Here is a 13,760-nt window from a genome sequence, read left to right as displayed (position 1 = left end):
GTCTGTGGTGGGAGTATAAAGGAATGACTACATTTATCTGTCTGTGGTAGGGGTATAAAGGAACGACTACAATTATCTGCCTGTGGTGGGGGGTATAAAGGAATGACTACATTTATCTGTCTGTGGTGGGGGTATAAAGGAATGACTACACAGCGATTTTTTTCTACCCACTGGTACTGGTACCAGTACCCATTCAATTGGGGAAAATAGCGTCAAAATCGAACAAAATGGGAATTTTCTACCAATGTATCGGCAAATGATTTCAACTAAAAGAAAAGAAAAAAGAGAACAAAACAAGAAGTAGTCATCCCTTTAAAAACTTTTTTATGGTAATATTTGTTTTTGTGATACATAAGGAATCGTCGTAGCCTCATTTTAAAATCATTGTAGCTCTACAAAACACATGCACTGCCATGATCTATACTTTCGATTTAATACTGGAAGTGAACATTTTAGTTAACTTGTTCAACGTTTCAGACTAAGTAAATTACGATGTCAGTGGTCTCTTTTTCGGCAAGTAAATTGGGAATTTTTAGTCTCAAAATTGGGGAAAAATCAATGGTTTTTTGCATTGGGAATGGTACCGTTTATCAGTACCAGTTATATAAGGAAAAAAATTGCTGCTACATTTGTTTGTCTGTGGTGGGTATAAAGGAATGACTATGTATATTTATCTGTAGTGGGGGTATATAAGAATCACAGTGATCACCCTATATATTGGTCTTTTTTTGTGCCATTTGATGAGTACACCATGATGTTGAGATTGCCTCTGACCAAATTGGCAAAGGATTTATCATGAACATGAATGAAAGTCTTGTCTAGTAAACAAAATCAAGTCAATTTAAGTCTGACATGAGTCCTGCAGGGGGTATTAATTAGGTCTGTTAGTACCGCTGTATATTTGCCATGCTCTGCTAATTGCTCTGTGTATTCTATGCTTCTTTAATGCTGCCTTATACCACTCTGCTTTGTATGTATCCCATCATGCTTTATGCTGTATATAGAACCTCGACAAGAGTACTGGACGGAGGATATGGACAAGCGGATCTACAAGGCGATGGCGATCGGCAAGGAGCGAAACTTCATCAGAACCGGGGATTTCATCATCATAGTGACCGGCTGGAAGTGTGGCTCGGGCTACACTAACACCCTGAGGATCATCAATGCCCCCGAAACTGACGAGGGCCCCATACTGGGGGTGCCCATCATTAAGAACTATAATGACTAAACTTAAGACACTGATTAATAGAAATATGCACACCAGGCAGTTAATGTGGAGAGTTCAGAACTATCAGTATTGATCCTCAGGAAACAGTTTTATAAAGGACTTTTAATATAATTTATCAACCAAAAACAAAAAGGCTATACACAGATATTAAATGTGAAGAATTTCCAAAGCTCACTGATTTTACATTGTGATTTCAACCTCCCAACGTGTCTCCTATGCCTCCTGTTCATCCACTTTGTTATTCATATTTGGCTGTAATTTATTATGACTAGATTGTCAGAGTGCTACATTTTTATATTTATTAATAAAAATGTTGATTTCATGCCGAGGGTTTATCTATCCATATCACAAAAGGAAAAAAAAAATGATACAAAATATGAGATAAATTTATGATTAAAAACAAAAAATTCACGTTGTATTCATTGAGTTAAAGCCAGCAAGCTGGAATGTTTTAGTTCACTTTAGAGGAACGTCTACCTACAATTCAGGTCTGCAAACACCATTTCCAGATAAGTAGTCGGTACACGAAACTAATTTCAGGCCTGTTTGCAGTATTTATAATGCCAATTGTCATGTTCGTGTCATAAACTGGTCACCTGTTTGTTCACTGGCAATTTCCCTGTTACTGCATGCTGTGGATTTCACACCATCTTTTATTAGTTTTACTTTCGTTTTCAGAAGTTAACGACAGTATAACATTGTTCACTGTTGACCACGGCGCTATCTAATTTCAACCTCTGCTTTGTTTCAGCCAGTCACAACCATTGTTATATTAATAATTATTTCATTTATTGTTATTTGAATATCCTCTATTATTGTTGATGAATGTAGTTGTTTAAATGATTTTGTTTTTTATTAGCACGAAAGTCCGTCAATTGTATATCAAACCTACATAGTTATTAGAATAGATAAGATAATTTTGAAATTTACATTCATACATTGTTTTATATTTTGTCATGTGAAACATACGTAAAACATTTTCACCAAAGATTCTGTTCGACAACAAATTATAACAGAAAAATAATGGATACTGTTAATCGTGATATTACAAAACAAAACAAAAAAAGAAGTTTAAATTTCTGATCCCCGTTTTTTTTTTTTTTTTTCTGTTTCCATGTTTGACATTCTTTCTTGGATAACACAATAAGGATTTATTTATTTTTCCAGATTCAATCATGAGTGAATGGACGGTAGATGTAGACCGTAGGATTTACAAAGGAATCCAGATTGGTATGGATCGTGGATTTGTCCAGAAGGGAGATCCGGTTATCATTGTCACTGGCTGGAAGCCTGGATCCGGGTCGACCAATACCATGAGGGTTATAAACGCCGTGGACATGAATAACAAGGATTTGCTGGCCCCTATCACAGGTCAGTTGTAAATCGAAGTTAAGTCTCTCAGGTTTTTTTTTAAGTTTATGAAATGTTATACTTTGAGCCTCTTCACAACGGCAAATTGACTGGAGTTGCTCCATGGAAAATATGCGGATGTGAAGAAATTTGTCGATGTGAAAAAAATATGACGATGTGAAGAAAAATATGCCAATGTGAAGAAAAATTTGTTGATGTGAAGGAAAATACGTTGATGTGAAGAAAAATATGATGATGTGAAGAAAAATTTGTTGATGTGAAGAAAAATATGCCGATGTGAAGAAAAATTTGCAAGTGTAAAGAGGCTCATCTTATAAACTTTCAAAAAGTGAAAGACATTTTTCAATTGTATTTACCTTGTTACATGCATTGTTATGTCATGAAGTTGTCTGCACTTTGTTTTGATTTTTAGCATTTGAGAAACCACAAGCATTGCTTTTCAATGTATTCCATCACGACATCATAATCAGTAACGTTGAAAATACCGCATTTTCATTGCGACATGCAAGTTGTTAGTATTTGAAAAATCCCTGTGCTAAAATGAAAGTGTATGAGAAAATAATCTTCAGTGTGAATTGCTAACAATATTAAGGAAATTACAGAGTGAAGGTATATTAACTTATCAATTAATTAGTTGATCGAGTATATGTTCTAGTTTTCTTTTAATTGAATTTCACGTCTCTTAATTCTATCCGCTGTTTTTGCTAGTGTTAAAAATACAGAACGAATATGTGGTATTTTCAAGTTTTAGAAGGTAATTGTATTGGGATACTAGCAGATAATTCTATCTGGTGAATGCATAGCTGATACGCCGGTTTCGAGATACGTCCGAGTTATTTCCCTTTGGAGAACTCTTGTACATAGTAAGGGGCGAAAGAATTTGTTTACACGCGGGGGTGGGACAAATACTCATCACTGCGTAAGTGAATGTACTCAGTAAGTTTCTCATAGGCTGTTTGATCACCTGAATTCGACAGATACACAAACTAAGTAAGTGATAAGTATTTAGAGAGTAATCAAATACATATAATTCTTATCCTATCACGTTATTTCGTTGGTCATAAGTACCATATCCAAGATATTTCTTGCAAATATGACATTGTTTGTATGTTTCCACTTCGGTAAACATTTCTTTCGATAGTATTTTGTATTTCCCACATTTACATATTTAAAGAGAAGCCACTTTTAATACATTTCATCGTCTACCTCGTTGGCTGTAGATCCAATCTGTCCCACTTAGGCATTCAAAGTTCCACTAAATGCACCTCCTATACAGAAGAGTTCATATCTCGAAACTGGCGTATTCTTGCAGGCACCAGGGGAATGAATGCATGAACATTCATTGTTCCAGAAGTGCAGTACTTATTAAGGGATATACTGAACTCGGTGAGCACAACAATAAATATATATGTAGCCCATTCCATGTGTCCTTACTATGACAAAATTAGTATTGGGCAACTCAGGGGTAGCAAGTTCACTTTGTAACCGAGAGGTCATGAGTTGGAGACCTGCTCACGCCATGGTTTTGTCAAACTCGAGACCTAAACATTCTTATGTAGGTGGTGATTGCTTCTTTTTAAAAAAGACGAAAATTAATACAGGTCTTTCAGATATCACTTTTAAAATGTAGGTCCTGTGTCACGGAAAACATTGGCACAATAAAGAACCCTTTCTGCTCAGCCCCTGAGCACTAAACATAGGTCTAAATTTGTGGTACTTCACCTACGGCTGGCAACGTCTCAATAATGAATATGAAATTCTTGACGAACTTTAAAACAGTTGATCAACCAATAGAGGAGACCTCTGTAGATTACATGATTATGATACAGAGTATCTCAAATGTACAGGTATTTTTACTCGGAGAAAAACTCCTTAGCTGGTCTGGACCTATATAATACCAAATAGCTGATATAAAGTACATTTTACTAATCTACGAAAAAGACTGAAGAGTTTTATTATAAAGTTCATAGACAAAACCCTTGTTTTTCAGGCATTACCAGTGTGCCAAGTTTCAACAAAATCGAAAGTGATTTATCTTCAAAATCTTCTGAATCATCTGTTCCCGAGTTAAAAGAGCCAAAAGATGACGTCAAATTCTTCTGAGAGATAAGAATTCCCTCCACTGGCAGAAAATCACACAAGACAAGGAAAGATAACTCATTTCAAATATGGAATTCACGAATAGTGACTTGGTTCAGGAGCTTTGAACAACTGCTTTTTTGAAAATTTATGTTTATTTTCTTCTGTTGGTTCGTGTATGTGTATGAAAAATATTTTTTTTTTATAAGGAACTAAACTTGTCAATTTCATATTTGCAATTTTTTTTTTTTTCAAAATAACTTCCTTCTGTTATGAAGTACTACATATAAAAATTTTTTTTTTATACATATATATGTATTTACAATATGAAACATATATAATTTTTTTTAATACTTTGATGTTATTTAAACATGTATGTTTTAGAATTGACAGAATTGTTGTGAATGTTGTTTTAAAGGATAGACAATTGTTTGGCATTGTGTGGTAGTCTTTAGTGAGACCCGGAGGGATAGTTCTAGCTTGACAGAATTAGTGTAAACATGAAGATATAGATAACCCCTAGGTCTCAGAATTAGGATATGAATCTCACAATAAGAGGTTAGATGTTGAGCTGCTACAATGGACTTCCTGATGTATTTGCCGGACAATGTTTTATGTCCATGAATTCCAAAAACAAAAGTGTGCTTTTTGAAATTTTTTTTTAATATATATTAACATGCAGTGACGCAAAATCATGGAACTGTGTTGGTAAATTAGCTTATAATATTGGATTTAACTGGTACATGTATTTTCAATATGAATTAGTACATATAACGTTAATTCAGTTAATGTCATTGGTAACTTCCAAGAAATACTGGTCCATCACCACATAAAAATTACACCCACCCCCCCCCCCCCCCTTCACCAATCCACACCTGTAGCCCTACTCCCTTGCCCCTTTCCACCTAGTCGTGATAAGGTGATTTCATTTTTATTGAAAAGATGTACCTATATATTTGGTACATGTTCCTGTTTTTGCCTGACAGGGTCTGTGTGTGTATCGGGGTATGGCCAAATCAAGATATGTGTGTGAAGAATCCTCTTACCTGAAAATGCAGCAGTTTTTTTTGTTTTGTTTTTTTATTATTTTAAGCTTTCTTTATGAAAAATCAAATATATTATGTAGATGAAAATCCTGATACATAGTTTGGTTTGCTAAAATCTAGAACATCCTTGTTTATCTAAGAAGACCTTTCTGTTTACTTGCTGAATAACTCCGACTCATTTTGCAAACTGTTAAACGGACTTTCTTTCTGTATTATTTAATTTGCATATTACTAGTGCTATATTTTTTTCCAGGTTTTTGTGGTTTTATTAAATCCTCACTGCTTGTTTGTTGATATGTTATGTTTGACATGGAAAATAAACTCCGAATCAGGCTGAAACTCTCTTTGTTATTCAGTTCGGTGTCGACCTGTATTAGATTTTCATGTCATGAAGATTACAGAAGGAGGGGGTGGATGAGTTAGTCTGTCAGTCTCTGTATCTTTATCCTTGTTCTCAACTTTTGAAGAATACTAGAGGAAGGTTTTGTGTTTGATGATATGAAAGGTCGAAGTTTAAAACGATTTTACGGGTAAGATGAATACTGTCACTGGGCATTTTTAAAGAATAAACACAGGCATATTTAGACCTAAGCTCATATTCCCGGTGTCCAGATCGATTTGCGAATGTTGCGGGAAATATTGTATATTCAGTATGTTTGACGGAATGACTTGCGTTCAATTATTCATTTACACAGGCTCTTGAACGAATCACGAAAAATTCCATTTCAGTGAACAAAGACGTATTAATTAATGAGAGCGCTCTATTAGTGTACTGTATAGCTAATTGCATTGAACAAACAACATTATTTTATCAATTGTGTACAATAGTACAAGAAATGTAAATTACAGGTTTTCATCTAAAGATGCGCTGTATCGTGGCATTCTTTAGATATAGCACATGTAATGTTTACAGAGTTATTTTCGCCCGTCTTATTTTCGCTTTATGACACCGAAGAACATTTTCAACCTATTTTAAATTCGCCCAAAATATAGTTTCCCTGTATAACGTGTGTATGACTTTAGAATGTGCCCCTTTTTATGTCTGTCCATTGAATGGGAGGTCGAAAATAGAACGGGGTGAAGATTTCGCTGTATTCAGTATCTAACAGCGTAAGAGTAGTTAGCTGGCGAATTGGGATTCCATGAAAGCAAATTGATAACCGCACAAGCCTACAACACCTGACTATCGTGGACAGGATTCATGCTTTGATGCACCTATTGTCAAGCATCGTAGTCTGACGTTGAAACGGGTTGATTTGATCAATTTTCCACGTTAAATTATGCTCCGAGTAAGAATGTTAAACTTTAATTACTACGTGTACTTGAGTCTGGTCACTTTTCACAACGGATTGATGGAGTTAAAACTTTAGGCCAATGACAAGATGTTTTTAAAACTTGAGAATGTCATACCTGATTTGAGAGTTCCAGCTTTACTGACGGACACTAGACAGTATCTTACATTGTAGCACTGACAACTGAATGTTCATTTTCTTCGCTTAGAAATTTGAGAACGATAATTACATATCAGTCGTATGCTTCTGTGAAATAACGCGTGTCCAGCAGAGTGGTCGATTTCTAGGGGTACAATACCAGATACACCCGGGACTTCGGACATTATTGAATAAAATGTCTGTTGACAAACTGCTAAAAAGTACATAATTGATATATTTATATATATATATATATATATATATATATATATATATATATATATATATATATTAAAAGAAATAGAATAAACAGTACACAAAGTTAAAAATTTAACGCAAGCGCTTTCATTTTATAATCCTCAGGCGTTACATTTTAAAATAGTTTTAAAATGGTTTGACGTCATAAAGGCGTCCTAACATTTCACGTACATAACGACGTCATAAACGAATGAAGGGAAAAGGATTTTACGTTAAGCATATTATGACGTCATAGATAATAACAGTAAACATATTTCACAGTAAGCTATTGAGATGTAAATCTAATTTTCAGGAAAAGTCCAACAACAAAAATTTCACCGTTACCAAATGTGACGATCGGCGATGCGGAACGTGCCCATACTTAAAGACCCAAAAAAACACACCGTACGGTTGCTCCACTGATGACTGAATGTGGGCGGAGCTTATCCATGGTCAATGTTATTTACCTGGAATTTACCTGGCCAAGAGATCGGTTGTTGTGTATATTTTTATGATATACACAGGAAATTTCTCAGGTTATTACAAATTATGCTTAGTGTCTTGATTTGTGCACACACAAAAAATAATTAAAATTTTTACCTACATGCATACCGCATTTCTATTTCCCGTAAACCTTCAAACTTGGTCATATGTATGTATTGCAAATGACAGGTTTAGCCCATTTCTAAACCTTTGCTTTTTAAAACTTCTAATTAAATTGTTATATATCGTAATAAATAATTTCCGAAATATAATATTACCCGGCGTTTCCGGGCACTTCCTGGTGTCCTGTGAGTTCGCGGTGTCGTGGGTGTAATAGGTAAAATATCCATGTTTCGAGAGAATGAATAAATCCAAGTAGATCTGTGTACATGTACAACCAAATGAAGAATGGTCAAGATACCCCTCAATATGGGCCGTCTGAGGGTTTCTGTAGCTGTAGTGTTTGCGTAATGGTGGTATCCCAAACAGAAGCTGACACGAAGTCTCTCCCCCCCCCCCCCCCCCTCTCTCTCTCTCTCTTTAGAGTTTCTGTGGACGTAGTGTTTGTGTAACGATGGCATCCCAAACAGAAGCTGACATGAAGTCTACACCCCTCCTCTCTCTCTCTCTCTCTTTAGGGTTTCTGTGGACGTAGTGTTTGTGTAACGATGGTATCCCAATCAGAAGCTGACACATAGCTAGTCTACCCCCTTTCTCTCTCTCCCTTACTCTCAATCATTGACTAAATGAGTAATTATTGTCATACGTATGCAACACTATTGCCATGCCATATTATTTCATCTATATTATTGCTACAGTTTTACACCTCTCTCTCTCTCTCTCTCTCTCTCTCTCTCTCTCTTTATAAATATAAAACCGTGATAAATTATAAATAGCTCAATAACTCTCTCTCTCTCTCTCTCTCTCTCTCTCTCTCTCTCTCTCTCTCTCTCTCTCTCTTTACCTTTATAAATATAAAACCGTGATAAATTATAAATAGAAATATCTCAATAACTCTCTCTCTCTTTCTCTAAATATAAAGCCGTGATAAATTATAAATAGAAATATCTCAGTAACTCTCTCTCTCTCTCTCTCAATATAAAGCCGTGATAAATTATAAATAGAAATATCTCAATAACTTATTTATGCTTTTTTACTATTGTTTGATTTCTGATTGTGTAATTTATAATCCATGTGGTATCTCAAATAGAAGCATTTTTTTAACTACTGTAACAATTTTACGCATGGGCAATATAACCATTATACATGTTGATGTGATGCGCCAATAAAGAATTGTTCATGTTTTTTATAAATATAAAGCCACAATAAATCATTAATAGCAAATATTCCAATAACTTATGTTTGTTTGGTGTTTTTTTTTTAATAATTATTATTGTTTGATTTCTGATTGTTTAATCTATAATACATGTATAAAGATGGAGAGAGAAAATACCATGATAAATTGCATTGTATAGGGGGCGTTAGAAATTAAAATATTCTAGGTGCGAGTCAATGCTATCAAAACTCCGGTACGTATACTGGGGCTTTCCTCGAGATCTGAAGACTGCCGGTCATCATTAGCCATGATTGTTATCAAAACATCTTTCTCAGGTAGCTGTAGACCACGGCCTCTGCAAACGTCAATCAACCTAAGCGCTATTGTTAAAAGTTTGATGGACCAGCGGCTTATTATTGATCGCGACACAGGTAAAATTTGGGGGCGTTAACTTAAAGTTGGGTCTTTAAGGGAAGGAAGTTCGTTCAAATTTAACAACAAGGAATTTACGGTAAATTCAGATATGACGTGCTCCACCAAAAATTTGATTTATGTTATAACAAGTGCTGGCTGTGGAAAACATTATATCGGTGAAACTGGAACTACTCTGCGAACTCGTATACGAGTTCATAAACAACACATTTCAGCACCGGAATACAGAAAAATTAAAGTTAGTGAACATATAGATGTGTGTGGCCACGGACAATTCAGTGTATTTCCGTTTTATAAACTGTATACAGAAAATACTATTTCCCGACGAGAAAAAGAAAGACACTTTATTAAGACTTTAAAACCGGCTCTCAATAGCTTACTGTGAAATATGTTTACTGTTATTATCTATGACGTCATAATATGCTTAACGTAAAATCCTTTTCCCTTCATTCGTTTATGACGTCGTTATGTACGTGAAATGTTAGGACGCCCTTATGACGTCAAACCATTTCAAAACTATTTTAAAATGTAACGCCTGAGGATTATAAAATGAAAGCGCTTGCGTTAAATTTTTAACTTTGTGTACTGTTTATTCTATTTCTTTTAATATTTTATACCGGACACTGTGATTTTTTTAAAAACACAATTTGGATATATATATATATATATATATATATATATATATATATATATATATATATATATACACATATACACACACACACACACACACATACGTGTAACGCGTGTCAAATGAACACCTTAACTCCCCACCTGCAACTGAACACTTCTACAGTTATTGGTATTTTAGTACGAAAATTTACTATTTGGTACTAAAAACAACATAGAAGACATTGCTGCGGTCGAAATTTGTGAAATATAGTTTTATTCACTCCTTGAATTTTTGCTTATCAAGTGAACACTTTCCTTTACACACTGTCAATTGAACACTTTCCTTTACACACAGGCAATTGAACACTTTTCTTTACACACGGTCAATTGAACACTTTCCTTTACACACAGGCAATTGAACACTTTCCTTTACACACGGTCAATTGAACACTTTCCTTTACACACAGGCAATTGAACACTTTCCTTTACACACAGGGGATTGAACACTTTCTTTTACACACGGTCAATTGAACACTTTCCTTTACACACGGTCAATTGAACACTTTCCTTTACACACAGGCAATTGAACACTCTGAAACACGCGGCCAGTTAAACACTCTGATACACACGGGCAATCAAACACTTTGAAACATCCAAACAATCATTCTCACCACGCTAAATACATAAGGCCAATCTCTAAAACTTACAAAAAAGTGTGAAACGATTACATAAATGGAAATTGGGATGGGATAGACAGGGAATCCACACATTTCGTTGAAATTATCGCCTTAAGAAAATCAACAACCAAAAAGGGGGGGGGATAATATTGATTGGATGATTGATTGCTTATATAATTTACGTCCCGTCGAGAATATTTTATTCATATTGAGACGTAACCAGCTTTAAGCGGAGTACCTATCCAATGTATCCATAGGGTTCAAGGTCGTAGCAGTGAGGGTTCTTTGAAATATCGTGCGAACACCTACTACATGTACGACCAGGGGTCTACGTTTATAAGGTCACATCTAAAAGATCCGTGATTCTCACTTCTAAATGTCGAGCGTTTGGCGAAGGAGCAATCACTACCAATTTCAACGTCTTAAAATTGGGTTTGCGGATGAACGGTGCTTGAACTCACGACCTCCCGGTTACGAAGCGAACTCTCTACCATTGAGCTACCGCGACCGGTCGGAGGAGGGGTAGTAGTGTCCATAATGATAACTTTAATTGTAATAATAACTTATAATAATTATCATTATATATATATATATAATATATATATATATATAAAGCACTAAATAATCACAACTAGGTACTGAAAATTTTCGCCCCAGCCCGGGGTCGAACCAGCGACGTACGGCACCCACCACCAAGCAAGATTGTCAAACCAGTGCGTAAGTCCACTCGGCCACAACGACTTCCCTGATATATATATATATATATATATATATATATATATATATATATATATATGATATATATATATATATATATATATATATATATATACTTCTATGATTATAGACTCCCTCGTTTGTCAACACATGCTGTACGGGCCAGACTCGGTAGTAATTCAACCAAAAAGTATGATAAATAAAATCAAAATTCTGTATAACGCAGTGCCTAAAAGATCTAAAACAAGTATTAATAATTATATACATTTTTTGTATTACTTTTAAGTTTTTTGTTGACTTTTGATATAGATAAAAATTAGATATCTTTGTAAAAAAAAAATGTTACGCGATATCTTAATTCCACTCCAAAAGGTAACATTTTCATGAACATTCTGTGTAAATGTAACTACATAGATGTGGCCTTACAGAAAACTTTAATCAAACGTTGCAAAAACCATAAATTGTTTGAAAATCCGGTGTATAACACCAGTTTATATAACTTCAGAATCAGGATTTGCTCCAGATTCCTTCATATACTGTTACAAAAATATCTACATGTTTATGATATGTACATGGAAATTATGTCAATTTTGACTATCATCTCACTTTGAAATATGAGAACAAAATTGTAATAGAAAACCCCCAAAAATCACGATTTTCCTTCATCTTAGATATTTTTGTTTAGAGATTTCGTGCTTTAGGCACTCATTACGTCCTCCCCTTGGATAATTCCTGGTTTCGCTCCCGCCACATGCCAACAACTAAATATCCGCTAAACGTGTTGGACACCCCCCCCCCCCCCCCCCTAAACACGTCTGAAACACACTGAGGACAGGGATGACCAAATTCAAGGGAATATATTACTTTCTGTTTTTGTTCAAAAACTGGACGTGTCCTCTCATGACTTTTGTAATACAAATTCACCAGGATGATTTTTAAAATCTTAATGTTTTACATAAGCTCAAATAATTGAAGTCCAATAATATCCATGTGGTGGAAATATTGCTTGCAAAAATTAATTTAGAGCTCTGTATGAATGACTTGATTATCTCTTTTAATTCAATAGATCTTTTTAATTATATATACAGGGCTATTTCATAAGTAATTAATGCGCACATCGTTGTTTTGTTTTTAAAAAGAGAGCAACAATTCAATTAAAGAAATCATTCATTCAGTTGTGGATATGTCGAATTAATTAAGGATTATATCTCAATTAGATAATTACTCTCACTAACATAATTATTGCACGCATCAATTTAATTAATGATATCATTAATTCAATAGAAGAGAGCAATAATCCATTTATTGCGCACATTAAGTGATGTTAGCATTAATGAATTATTGCTCTCTTCAATTGAATTGTAGCATGCATTAATTCTATTATTGGTATCATTAAATTATAATTCATTTGAGGAGAGCAACAATTAAATTATTGTGTGCATCAATTCAGCGGAATAAATAATGATATCAATAATTCAATTCAAATGAAGATATCATTAATTATTTGAAGAGATCTTTGATTGCAATGTTGCGTGCATGAAATGAATTAATAATATCTTCAAATAATTAAAGATATCTTCAAATATCTGAGTTTGTTATTTTGGCGCTCCATAGATCTAAAACTATTCCTAGTGGATTCCAGTGCTTTCTGACTCAAGACATCATACCAGTTCTTGCCACAAATGAATCTCACCATACAAGTGATCTAGCCACCTCTCTTTTAATCTCTTCATAGTATTCATATACGTAAGAGGATTTTTCTCCTTGAAAAGGTGATATTTAAAAATTTGTCACTCTTTAAGGAATTTTATGATCCCCTAATAGTATGTACATGTACCATGGTAATTTCTGAACTGTTCGGTGAAAATGTTGACAATCAAGAATCAGTCACTGGTTATTCATGTGAAATTTAGCTATCTCATATGAAAAAAACTCTTGATTATTTTACTACAATGTACCATATTAACCAATTTCGGAAATAATTCCTTATTTGTCTTAAATTTTAATTTGATATAAAGATCGAGCAAACTGAAACAATAAACCAAAGTTCACATTGAACACCAGTGAGGCAATCATATACAAATATCAAATTCATATATTATAGAATTCATTAAGATATTTGAGTTATTCTAATCTTTTAATGTTTCATGGTAGCAATGAAAACAGCAGGTC

At 34.3% G+C, this 13,760-nt stretch overlaps 1 protein-coding gene across 8 annotated transcripts in view; it reads left to right on the top strand.

The window, feature by feature from the left end:
- Positions 1 to 6,063, top strand: part of LOC125661222 (pyruvate kinase PKM-like) — a 28,719-nt gene extending 22,656 nt beyond the window's left edge. For 5 of the 8 annotated variants that reach the window (XM_048893154.2, XM_048893151.2, XM_048893150.2 and 2 more), the window contains 2 exons: positions 2,396 to 2,599; positions 4,590 to 6,063. In XM_048893154.2, coding sequence (XP_048749111.2) covers positions 2,396 to 2,599; positions 4,590 to 4,702 — 317 coding nt within the window. In that variant the 3' untranslated portion in view covers positions 4,703 to 6,063. Of the gene's footprint in view, positions 1 to 1,004; positions 1,552 to 2,395; positions 2,600 to 4,589 lie in introns of those variants that run through there. The other 3 variants (XM_056146098.1, XM_048893155.2, XM_056146097.1) reach the window with 1 other exon arrangement.
- Positions 6,064 to 13,760: the final 7,697 nt, after the last annotated feature.

This window comes from Ostrea edulis, chromosome 8 (genome assembly GCF_947568905.1).
Source record: "Ostrea edulis chromosome 8, xbOstEdul1.1, whole genome shotgun sequence".
Taxonomy (NCBI): Eukaryota; Metazoa; Mollusca; class Bivalvia; order Ostreida; family Ostreidae; genus Ostrea; species Ostrea edulis.
Note: the sequence above shows the minus strand (reverse complement) of the source record. Positions and strands in the feature narration are given on the sequence as shown.